General features: G+C 61.3%; 2 protein-coding genes across 2 annotated transcripts in view; both read left to right on the top strand.

The window, feature by feature from the left end:
* CHLRE_09g399849v5 (uncharacterized protein) overlaps positions 1–3087 on the top strand; it is a 3996-nt gene extending 909 nt beyond the window's left edge. The window contains exon 2 of the mRNA XM_043065949.1: positions 50–3087. Within this exon, the coding sequence (XP_042921361.1) occupies positions 50–184 (135 nt within the window). The 3' untranslated portion in view covers positions 185–3087. The remainder of the gene's footprint in view (positions 1–49) is intronic.
* Positions 3088–4111: 1024 nt separating this feature from the next.
* On the top strand, positions 4112–8227 carry CHLRE_09g399812v5 (uncharacterized protein). Its single transcript, XM_001694774.3, has 3 exons — positions 4112–5691; positions 5872–7448; positions 7598–8227. The coding sequence occupies exons 1-3, from the start codon at positions 4752–4754 to the stop codon at positions 7757–7759; spliced, it is 2679 nt and encodes an 892-aa protein (XP_001694826.2). The 5' UTR covers positions 4112–4751; the 3' UTR covers positions 7760–8227.
* Positions 8228–12183: the final 3956 nt, after the last annotated feature.

Below are 12183 nucleotides of genomic sequence, written 5' to 3'. Positions count from 1 at the left end.
TGATGGCGCTCTGTGGAGTGTATTGCACTTTCCATCCCGCTTCCCGCAGGTCGGCTGCAAGGGCCTGGTGCTGTTGTGCTTTTTCGTGTTGCTTGGCGGCGTGGTTCGTGTCGGCTGTGTATCCGGCTTCAATAATGTAGATGGTGTCATGTTCGCTGGGAAGCGCGACAAAGTCTGGGTTTAGGGCTGCGGCGAGGGAGATTGAAGGAATTAGTAGTATGTCGGGGCGGTAGTGTAGGTGGCGTCCTGCTGGTTTGCCCTCCTGGTCGGGAAGCAGCCATGGCGGCAGACGGTTGTCAGCTGCGTAGTCTGGCAGATCGTCTTTAGACGTGGCGTCCATTACCATGTAGCAGCCGCCGCAGTCACCGCGGGAGATGGCTCGTGCGATGGTCTGGACTGCAATGTTGTGTCGTTTAATGTACATTGCACGGAGTTGGGGGTTGTGGCAGCCTCCCAGTATGTGGCCGCCGGAGTCGGGTCCGCGGCAGAGTGGGCATGGGGCGGGGGTATCAGGGCCAGCGCGGGGGGCTCGGCGGCCTGTAACTGTGCGGCCAAAGCGGGCTGCGAGTTTGTTGTTCCACAGTTGCCCGTATAAGTAGTCCATGCAGCGTTTGGCCTTGCGGTGCCGGCCTGATTGCAGGTTCAGGGTTCGGGTGCTGGATTTGATATCCAGGTCTGGGATGGCGTTGGCTACGAAACCAGTGTAGAGGGTTTCGCGGGTGTGGCCTTGGGCGATGTGCGGGGCTGCGAGCGTGGCGATGCCGCGGTTGAGGTCATGCGCGTAGTGTCCTTCGTTCTTCTCTCGTGGCACCCCTTCCACAGTCGGTTTGATAGTTTTACGTATCCAGTAGTATTTACTACGCGGGTCGTTATCGGACTCCTCGACCAGCCACTCGGCCCCGGGCATCTCTTCTCCCTTGGCGGTTTTCACCGCCGCCTGATCTGCGAGTTCATTGTACGTAATCCCTGAATGTGCTTTGACCTTGAGGAGGTTTGTCCTTCGGCCGGCGTGGGAGCGGCGTTTCAGGAGCGCGAGGATGTTATCCAGCAGCGCTTTGTGTTTGCTGAAGGTAAGGAGTTGGGGCTGGTTGATTGTTTTGCGGATGAGGAATAGCGACGCAGCGGAGTCGGTGTAAACTGTGATTTCGGGGAGCGCTTGCACTTCGTCGAGCTTGAGCACTTGGTGTATGGCCGAGAGCTCGCATCTTGTTATGGTGTTGCAGCCGTGTTGTCCAGGGTTGACGTCGATCTGATACGTTTGGGACGTGCGGGCATCGATCGCTGCGGCCCCCCACGCGCTGGGCTGACCAAGGGCGTCTTTCTGTACTGAGCCATCGGTGTAGAAGCCTTCGCAGGGATTGAGGCGTAGGGGTTGGGTGGCCGCGAACGGGGCCAGGGTGGCTGGCGTGGCCGGTACGGGAGGGGGTGTTACTCGGGGGGCTGCCGGGCGGGTGCGGGTCATCCGGCGGACCTGTTTGGTTACCCACCGTGTGTGGGCCCAGGTGAGTTGGGGCTGCGGTTCGACGGGCATGCCTGAGAGGTATAGAGACGTGCCTAGGTCGTCGCGTATGGACTGGGCAAGTCGGGCTCCGGGTGTATTGCTGACCAGCACCAGGTCGTGTTTTAAGGTGATGCCTGCGTCGTTGTGGATCTGGCCGAGAAGGGCGTGTGTTGCTGTGGCGGAGATGCTGCCAAGGAGTGTGACTCTGGGGTGGGCGAGGTATCGTGTGTATGGCGCGTTGCGTTGGGTGGGGAGGATGATCAGCGTGGCAGTGGTTGGCGGGTTGCGGGTGTTTGTAAGGGTTTCGGTGTGTTCGGCCCATGCCAGTGCCCATCGTACCGCGTGAGCTCCGTCTTCGGTGTTGGGTTCGGGGTAGGCGACAGCAATTCCATCCCATGGCTGGGAGTACGCGTCATAGTTGGCCCCAAAGAGCATGTCTTCTTCATACAGTGTGTAGTAGGTGGTGGCGGCTTCCGAGACGTTTAGGGGTGATGCGAAGAGCTCTGTTGTGCTGCCTATTGCTGTGTGCAGGGTTTGTGTCAATCCGTCGCACAGAATGCGTTCCCCTTTTTCGGTGACAGGGTGGGATTTGGAGCCGCCCCCGGGTTTGTATCGGAGGAGCAGGCGGGCGATGGCCGCCGCAAAGCCTCTGCCCTGGTCGTATTTGGCGTGCGCTTCGGGCCAGGTTGTTTGTGCATGCTGGTAGCGTTGCCAGAGGAGGTTAAGCCGCTCGGCTCTGATGGTGCCTATGCACCGTCCGCGGGGGTCGTATACATGCGCCATGTGAGTGCTGTGTGCCGTGGAGCCAGGGTCGGGGAGGATACCGAGCTGGATGGTGTATGTTTGTGTGGGGCGGATGTCTCGGCTGGGGTTGCATGGCTCGACATTGATGTCGACGAATTGGCGCAGAGTGCGTTGCCCTCGTGCGGTGTCGTTGCTGGCATCTATCCATCGGCCCTGTCGCTGGTCAGGGTTTAGGTGTGTGTCGCTAGCGGGGGCCGGGGGGCGGGGGGCCGGGGGGACAGCAAGGCGGGCGTGCAGGGCGTCCAGGAGGTCCTGTTTGTTGTCTTGTGCCTCCAGGGTAGCGGCGGGTTCTTCCAGGTCTTCCCATTCCACCAGGACGCGAGGTTCATTACCCGGGGTAAGGAGCCAGGTAAGGCCGCCGGGTTTGGGGCGGTAGCGGTTCCGGGCGTAGAGGGTGAGGGAGCCGGGGGTGATGACGGTGGGTTCCCACTGGACGCGGTAGTGAGGCGAACCTTTGCTGGTGGTGCGGGCTATTACGTGCTGCACCCGCTCCTGGTGTCCATACAGGGTGTTGTTGGTGGTGAGGGCTTTGGTGCGGTAGGTTTCGCTGAAGTGCTTCCAGGTGTCGGACGTGGCGGCCAGGTACGCGTCTTGCTCCTCCTGGTTGAGCTTGTGTCGGTGTGTGAAAGTGGTTGGGGGCGTGGGGCCCAGAAGTAGGTGTCTGAGGTGTGATTCGGGGTTGGGGGGCTTGGATCGGCCGATGAGGCTGGGGGCGATGTCGAGCAGGTCTGCGCAGTGTGCGTCGGTAAGTGGGTCAAGCGCGGGGTCCCAGTCGAACGCTTTCGGTGCGTGGGCTGGCGGGGCTCCCCGTCCTTCGGGTTCTCTGACCATTTTAATGCAGGCCCGCTTACGTTGCTGTGTGCCCGGCCGGCGTGTTTGTGCAGGTGTCTGGTTTTCGCCATCGCTGTGGGCGTCCTCATGTTCTGCCGCCGTGGCGGCGGTGGCGGTGGTGACAGCGGTGGTGGCGGCCGCGGCAGTTCCTCCGGCATGGGCGGTCGGTTCGGCGGCAGGGGCGCGCTGGCGAAGGAAGCGGTTAAGTGTGCCCCAGTCAACGGCGGTAGGTGCGGTGTGGGTCGTGTGGAGGCCGGTAAAGGTGTGCCCGTCTGGGAGAGTGCGTTGGGCAGCGGTAAGGGGAGCGGTGCTGTTGTGGGTTTTGGCTCGGGCTCGGGTTTCAGCGTGGAGTGCGAGAGTAAGGCGGTTAAGGGCTATCCTGTGCCGCCTGTGGGCCCGTGGCCACTTGTTTTTTAATGTGTTGGCGTCAATAACACAGGTGCGGTCCGGAGTGAGGAGCTCGCGGAAGTCGCTGGTGAGTTCAAGGAGGGGTTGAATCAATCGGAAGGGTAGGGCCTGTTCCGTGTCGGCGCCTGGCGGCGCGGTGCGTGTAAGGAGGGCCGACAGACCGTGGAGCGTGGTGTGGTATGCGCTGCCCTTTTGGGTCAGCTCCAGCCCCGCGTCTTTGATCAGCGAGAGTTGTCGTAGGTTGGTGTAAAAGCGGCACTGAGCTACCAAATGCCTTACCAAGGGCGCGCGCTCGAATATAATGCTTAGCCATACCTCTGTACCAACCCTTGTAAGCTCGTCGCTAGGAAATATGTGGAAAATGGTTGCTCGGCGAAAGGTGGAGCGAAAGACCACAGGTATCTGTGTTCTGCTATGCTTTGCACTCTGCATGCTGACAACCAACGCAACCACGGCTGGGAAAGGGGCTGGACCTGCCGCGGCCGAACGCTGGTTTGACTGGGGACCGCCCCGGCAAGCCAGTGCTTTCGTGCACTTAGGCAACCAGCGAACTCCCCACGACCATGTGTGGTCTGCATATCCGTCTCGAACGGATGTAAACGAGCTCTCTCTGAGGGAGAGGATTTCCCATGGCTACAGCTTCCCCGCGAACACGACGCTATCGTCGCATCGCTGCTCTCAGAAAGGCATACTTGATGCCAGTATCCTGCAAACAACGTGCTACACAGCCAGCAAGCGTGCTGGCGCCGGGCCCCTCGGCATGTCGCAAATGAGACCCTCACAAAGCCCAGCTGCTGCAAAGCACCCGCACACTGAGGGGCTTATAAGCTCCGAGCACATACCAGTTGCCTCAGAGCCGCTCGCCAACAGTACCGCAGAGCGCTCTCGCCTCCTCTTGGCCCAAAGCCCGCACGCGAACGCGACCGAATTGCTAAGTGATGTCCCCATAACCATGTGCCACACCGGCGCAAATGCATATCGCCAGGAACAGAAGGGGAATACTCAAAGTGCCTGCGTCAAAGAAACACTATGGTGCCCGAGCTTCACACCGAACTTATTCTGCCACCAGGGATGCTATCTAGTATTAAATGTCCACAGCACGAAATCTGCAACCAGCACCGACACGCAATGGGGGACATGCAAGGAGGGCGCACCGAACTTAAGCGCAGACCTACCGCCTAGAGCCCGCTTTAGGCCCCACACAACAATGATACATGAAATATATCGTTCCTTCATTCTAAAGAAACTAAAGCAATTAATCGGGACAGAAGCCACCGACAGACTAGGCCTTGGAAACACCAGCGTTCTTTTCACCGGATCGCCCTCGGACATCGAACGCAAATACGCCCATGTACTGGAAGAAGGAGCCACCCCGGTGGCGAGGGCGGCCGCTAGTTCCGAGGAGATCAGCTTGGCGGGGCAATGGCCGCGCAAGGCCAACACCAGTGCCTCGCGCCTCACGCAGCAGCTGCACAACTGGTCCCACCTAGCCAACATCGGGCCTTCAATAGACATGAAGGTGGAGACGGAGCTGGTTTGCGGCAAATACAGCGCGGCGATGGCCAGCCACGCCCAATTCGAGCTCGCGCTCCAGCACCCGCAGTCACAGGCAACAGGCGGCGGCAGAGGCGCAGGACGCGGCGCACACCACAGCGCAGGCCGGGGCCCGGGCCGGGGCTCTGTGCCTGGCCCTACGCCAATTGCCGACGCAGCAGGCGGCATCATGCCCAACAACAAGGCTGCGCTTCGAACTGAAGTGCACGCCTTCTTCAGCCTCTCAGGCCACGGCGCTACAATCAGCAAGCTGCAGCTCGGCAAGACCTCCGCACTCTCGCTCATGGGAGACAGCTCCAGCTCGCTCGAGGAAGTGAATGTGGTGGTGCGTGTGCCGGCGCGCACGCTGGCGCTGGCACAGCTGTCAGCGTGGCAAGCGCAACGCGGGCTGTACTACCACTCGCAGAGTGACAGCCGCCGCGTCCGCCTTGAGTATGGCGTGCCTGCGTTCAGCAGCCACTACAGTGGCAGCCTGAACACGGCATACCGCCTGCCTGCCTACGTCCACGTGCTCCACGGCTCGGTGCCTGGCTCAGCAGCTGAGTCAGTGCGTGCGGCCGTGGACGACATTGTACACGACTACCTGCAGTCCGGTAAGCCTGGAGAGCCCGCACACATGAACCCACAGAACCCGGGAACACACAATCTGGGGCTCAGTGCCTGCCTCCACAACTCGAATGAATGTTGCCAGCAACATACACCAGAACAACCCGCATTGACTAACACCAGCTCACCTTACCCAACCCACTCAATCCGCACCCATCACAACACAGGCACCGCGGCGGATGCCAGCCTCGGCCTGGCTGCCGCTGGACGGAACGCGGCGGTGCTGGCCCTCAACGGCATGCTCACAGCCTCAGAGCCCAGTGGCAGGAGCAGCAGCGGTACCCAGGCCAACAGCCTGGAATTCCGCTATGCTTCCGACCGCCAGCGCGCCCTGGCGCAGGCGGTGGGGTCCATGATGGTGTTCAGCCCGGAGCGGATCATCAGCATCAGCTTCCCGGCCCCAGACCGCCGCGCCCGGTCGGGCCTGGAGGACCTTCGACTCGTCATCAGCGCTGAGAAAATCACGGAGCTGAAGGGGGTGCCGGAGCCTCAGCTGATGCAGGGGCTGCAGACTCTGGCCCATCGGCTGCGCACAGGGCTGCGCCGCATGCCCAGGCTCCTGGCCAAGGCGGGCAGCAGCACCGCCAACCAGCCGCAGCCAATTCACGTCTACAGCGCGTACGGCGACAACATGCGCGCGGTCAGCAGTGAGCACGACCTGTTTGCCGGCATGGTGTGGCACAGCAACACCACTGGCCAGGACTACGCGCTGCTGGGCGGCAGGCTCAGCACCGGTGCCAGCAGCGAGTTCATCTTCCGCCGCCCTGACGAGCAGTCCTCCCTGCAGCTCCAGTTCGCAGACCGCTACAGCTTGGCCTTGGTGACCCACTCGCTCCTCATCGACGAGGGGTTCCAGCCCAAGCCCATGCAGCTGCTGGGACCCGGCACGCTCAGCATCCTCACCAACAACCCACCCCTGGTGAAGCTGCCCCAGTCCTGGCGCACGTCGGCGGACTCATATGCTGTGGGAGGCAACCTGGCGGCGGGCAAACCCCCGCTCCAGCCAGCAGACGGCGACGAGAAGGCAGCGAACATCGCCGCTGTCAGCGCGATGCTGGGCGTGCAGCCGGCCAAACCCGACACCATTGCCCCGTCACCATCACCGGGCCGAGGCCCAACCACCCACGTTGACGCGGGCTGGTGCTCTGATGACGACTCGGACACGGACCCAGATGAGGACATGGACGCACCGCCACTGCCGGCCGCTGCCGCAGATGCAGCAGAAGTAGACGCTGCGGCCGGCGGACAGCCAATTCAGGGCCCGCCTGCCGCGGCGGCCGCCGGCGCCGTGGTTGGCGGGCAGCCGGCTCAGGGCATGGCCGCTGGCGCGGTCGCAGGCACCGAAGCCGCACTGGCGCACCAGCAGCACGTGACCGCCGCCATCCTTGCAGCTGCAAGGGCAGAGCGGGAAGCTGAGCTGCAGGCGCAGCGCCAGCAGCAGGAGCAGGTGCTCGCTGCGGCTGAGGCCGCACGGGTGCAGCAGCAACGCATGGCAGCCCTTGAGCAGCAGCGCCTCGAGCTGCAAGCCAGGTCTCGGGCGACCTACCCGGCCGCGGGGGGGCAGCTGGCACCCATCCTGTACCCGGGCATCAGCGACCCCACGGCACTGCGGGCTCGTGGCGAGGGCCCTGGCCTAACACGGCGGCTGGACCTGTCGCCGACCTTTGCGGCCGTGCGCATCAACCCGACCTTCGACTCCAACAGCCCGAAGGACCCCGACACGGAGATGGTCAACGGCCGCATGGTAAGGCTGACGCCCACCCACCAGCCACTACAGCCATGGAAACCAACCACCTACCAGGGCGCCAATGCCAGCTACCAACCCTTCCCAACGCACCAACTTATGACCCGCCTTACCCTGCCCTGCCCTGCTGCCCCCTGCCCCGGCCTCAGGCCGGACGGCCGGACCCCGAGGGCACGCCTGGCAGCCGCCGCCCAGCCAGCCGCCTGCGTCTCACCGACCCGGGCGACGGAGCTGACGCCGCCGGCCGCACCGGCACCAACCACAGCGGCGCCAGCCCCAGCAGCTCCAATGCAGCCCACAACGGAAACTAAGTGGCGTGGCCAACCGCCTAATTACACCTGTGTGACAGCCCTTAGAGGGACTGCTAATGTGGTGGTAGGGGACGCTGTTGCAGTTGTGAAAGATATACTAGAATGCTGTGCTGCCTGCAGCAGGGAACGGCCTGCAGCGGAAGGTGTGTGTCCTGTGGCGGATACTGGACACCGCCCTACTGTGACGCCAAACGTTTTGCATCCGGTATGGGAGGGACTCCTTTCCACAAGTTTGAAAGTGGCACAGGCAGGCAGAACCAGTGTGAAGGAACTATGCAAAGAAGCCGGTATACATAGCTCATATGTACGTAAGCTGATTGGGCTGCTCAAAGAATGCCTGTGGACAAGTGTGCATGTGCTGAGCGAGCTGGGATGTAGACACGGACAAACAGTGCTACGCCTTGGTGCTACAGCACTGCACCTTGCTGCTGAGACAGCCTACGGGCCGCAACCGACCCTTAACTGTAGCGCCCCCTGGGAAAGTTCACCACTCCTTCGCCTGCACCTTACACTCGTCGTCCACTTCCACTGGGCTGGAGCAGGGCATGTGCGGGCAGCGATGCACAGCCATACAATTGCCATCAGAGTAGGCGCACACCTTGCTACCCGGTCTAGACTCGCCATCTACCAAACAGCTGCCCAGACTGGCAAAGCCCTACTCACTATACTTGACAAAGCCATTGTCAGCCTCACAATCATCACCGCGACAGGGGCCATGTATATGCTCTGGACCCACCTCCTGCATGCCAAAACCCGCACTGCCTCAGTCAACTCAGAAATCTGCACAAACGGTGCAATCCTCAGCCTGTTACTATGGGGTCCCCCACTCACCACTCTCGCTCTCTCCCCTCTGTGTGTGATAGCGCTTGCCCTCGGGATAACCGCCATCCCCGCAGCCCTCGGTCTCCTGTTCGCACTGACAGTGACATCCATCCTTGCCGTCCTCTGTCTCCCAGCTCTCCTCAAACATGTGGTCCAAGTGACACGGCAGATAGCCTTTGCAACCTGGGCCCGGCGGAAGCTCCTACTCTGGGGAACTGCCATGGCCATCATCCTGCGAAACCTGTACCTCACACTGCCGGACCCCTGCAGTGTGCAACCGGCACAGCTGACACTCTGGGGGCCAGCACTGGCCACCGGCCTACTTACTGCTAGCCAGGCAACCACTCTCCTCACGCTTACACATGCAGTAAACCGGACACACACGGTGCCCTACGTCAAGCCAACACTGCGAGGTGCGCTGCCCACAGGCCCGACAGCCCCGCCGGCGCCCGCCGACCCTCGCATTCATGCGGCAGTGAACACCCAACCACCAGCCGCGCTGCACTGGCCGCCCCGGTCCAATGCAACATACCGTGAAACACAACGGCAACACTTCTGCAGTGTCCACGCCCTCAACAACTCTTTGGGGCTCGCATGGCTTGACCCTCTAGATGTCCTCTCCTACGCTAAACGAGTGCACGCTCACCTCACAGCCACGCAAGACCCGAATGCCCTGTTCTGGAAAGAATGCTACTGCCCCAACAGTGGCGCCTTCAGCGAACTTCTCCTGAACCACTACCTGTACCACAATGCCACCATCAGCAACATATTCGCCTACCCCAACAGGAAGCTGACTATGCGCCGAACCCACTTTCCGCGACTCGATGGCGACATCAGCAAAGAAAAGGTCCTAGAGAATCTTCCGGTAGCCGCCCGAACTCGCGGCTTTACCGTCCACCAATACACTGTGCGACACACAATTGCTGTGCGTTACGAAGCAGGACAATGGAGAGTAATAGACTCGGTGAACAGCCCTATCCACAACACGGTCTTACACGACAACACTTGGAACACACTCGATGGGGAGGTCTGGTGCCTTGACGCGGTGCGTGCATCTGACACGGCAACACTTCAGGACGCACTTGGGCAACTCCGTGAGATCGTCCCGCCACCACGCCCGCCACCCCACATGGAGGCCACCAGACCCGTGCAGACAGGGCCCGCCGCCACAGGAAGGCCGGCACCAGAGCCAGCTCAAAATGCCCAAGACAACTCACCGCTGCGGGCAGCACACAGGGCGCCACAGCATGCAGCACCCCACACTACCGCACCCGCGCAGCCACACAATGCAAATGCTGGCATAGCACCCCGACTCAACACGACAGGCACCCGACAAACTATCCTTAACTGGCTAGTACGGCCCACTGCACGCACCCATGCCCACATGGAACCCAACCAGGCACACACAAACACGCGACCCCCCAGCGGCAACACCACCCTACACATCGTGACCCACAATGTACGGGGACTGCTCTCAGAAATTTTGTCCACCGGCCAACCCGGCAACCTCAGCTTCACCCTCTGCAACCTAGCCCAGTGGAAAGCCGACATAGTTGTCCTAACCGAGACAAAACTGACAGGGAAGACTGACTCTATCAAGCGAGCCTTCCGAAATGAAGGATACCGCCTCTACTGTAGCACTACTCCCCGCGTGGCCACAGCGCGCGGTAGCGCTGGTGTAGCGGTGGCCATCTCCGCCCGGTACAGTGACCTCGGCTGTGTCACACACCACACGCCCCCACCAACACTCCATGGCTATGTGTCACACGTTCAAATCAAGACCCCCGGGAGCACGCCTCTCACTGTACTGGGCATCTACGCACCAGAGGACATGCAAACCCGCAAGGCAATCTACACATACTGTCAGCAGGTGGTAGGCCGGGCGGACGCGTGCGGACACCACCTAGTCACCGCGGGAGACTTTAATGCCGTCGCCCGAGCACATGAGCGGGACAGCCCCATCGACACGGCGGACCGGGCCCACCAGCGGTTCCTTGCCGATAGTGGCCTGCGCCCTATCCGCGGAGACACCACTACCACTGCCGAATGGTCATATGAACAAACACGCCCGGGCATGGCCCCATATCACAGTCGCATTGATGACATCCTCCTATGCCCTGCCACGCGCGCTGCATGCACAGAAGCGCGTGAATACACCAGTACAGTTGCAGGCAACTTTGACCACAAACCAGTCCACGCAGAGTTACTAGCCGCGGACCTGCAGCTATGGCCGGCACCACAGGCCGGCGCCCGGAACCCAGCCCCCCAGCAGCAGACCCAACAACGATGGGCCGAGGTCGCCCTGCCCGTCACACAAAAGCAACTGGCCGCCGCAGCTATCCGCCTTGAGGAAGCCTTGGTGGAAGCAACAGCCGACCTGCATTCCGCAACAAGGCAGGCAACGCAATCAATTGAACATGCACTCACAAGGCACAGCATGGACCCCACAGGCTACCCCGCCAGCGTCATGCACCGAGACCTGGCGCAGGACACGAGCATCCAGAAGGCCGATATCAACCAACTTGCAGAACAACTTGCCTCCGCACTGGACACCGGGCTAACATGCCTCCTTGAAGAGTGCACCCGGAAAGCCCCCTTCACTGGCAAACACCACGCATCACGCTCCACCGCACGGGTGCTAAAGCCCCTATGGGACAAGGAAGTGGCCCTGAAGACACAACTGACAAACCTCACGCAAGGGCCCCAGGCCCTACCTGAGGTAGACGCCGCCAATGCAGCAGCAAAGCTGCGCAACGAAATAAAGGCCTGCCAGGCCGAGCACCGCCAGCTAGTGGCGGACCGCGCCAAAGCCCAGCGAGAGGCCGCTGCCACAGCGCTGCAACATACCCTGGCCACGCGCCCTGCACAGGGGCACAAGAGAATCTTTCAGAAGGAAGACATGGAACGGGGTCTCCCAGCGGTCCGGAACCCGGAAACTGGGGAGGTGACGACTGACTCCACCAGCATCCTCGCCATACTCGAAACCCACTTCCGAAAGCTGTCCGCCCCACCACGCGGCACCCGCACTGGGGACTTCCGACTACCCAGCAACGCCACACGCGGCTACCCATTTGAGAAAGCCGACGCAACAGATCAATTCACACTGGACCGCAACCGGCACCCTGACACACACTCCATGCTCCCCAGCATGGCAGACACGGCAAACTTTGAGCAGTGCATTTCTCACCTCTCCAGAAACAAGGCGACAGGCCCTGACGGCATACCAAACGAACTGCTCCGTATCCTGCCATCGGGCATGAAGCGCAACCTCCACTGTATCCTGCAAATCATGTACGTCAAGTCACAAATACCTGAAACCTGGGCCGCATCGGAGACCGTGCTACTCCCCAAACCTGGAGACGCCCTGGACATAAAAAACAAACGGCCCATTGCGCTCGCAAATACCTGCTACAAGCTGTACACGTCCATGCTTACCTTGGGCATTGGCGAACTGGCTGGCCCCCTCCAGCTATTCAGTGAAGCGCAGGAAGGCTTCCGTGCCTACTGCAACACCGAAAGGCAGGTCCTAAATTTGGTACATGCCCTTGAGGATGCCGCACTGTATGGAAAAGATGTCTATGCGGTATACGTGGACTATAGCT

Source organism: Chlamydomonas reinhardtii, chromosome 9 (assembly GCF_000002595.2).
Source record: "Chlamydomonas reinhardtii strain CC-503 cw92 mt+ chromosome 9, whole genome shotgun sequence".
NCBI lineage: Eukaryota > Viridiplantae > Chlorophyta > Chlorophyceae > Chlamydomonadales > Chlamydomonadaceae > Chlamydomonas > Chlamydomonas reinhardtii.
This window is presented reverse-complemented; position numbering and strand designations above follow the sequence as displayed.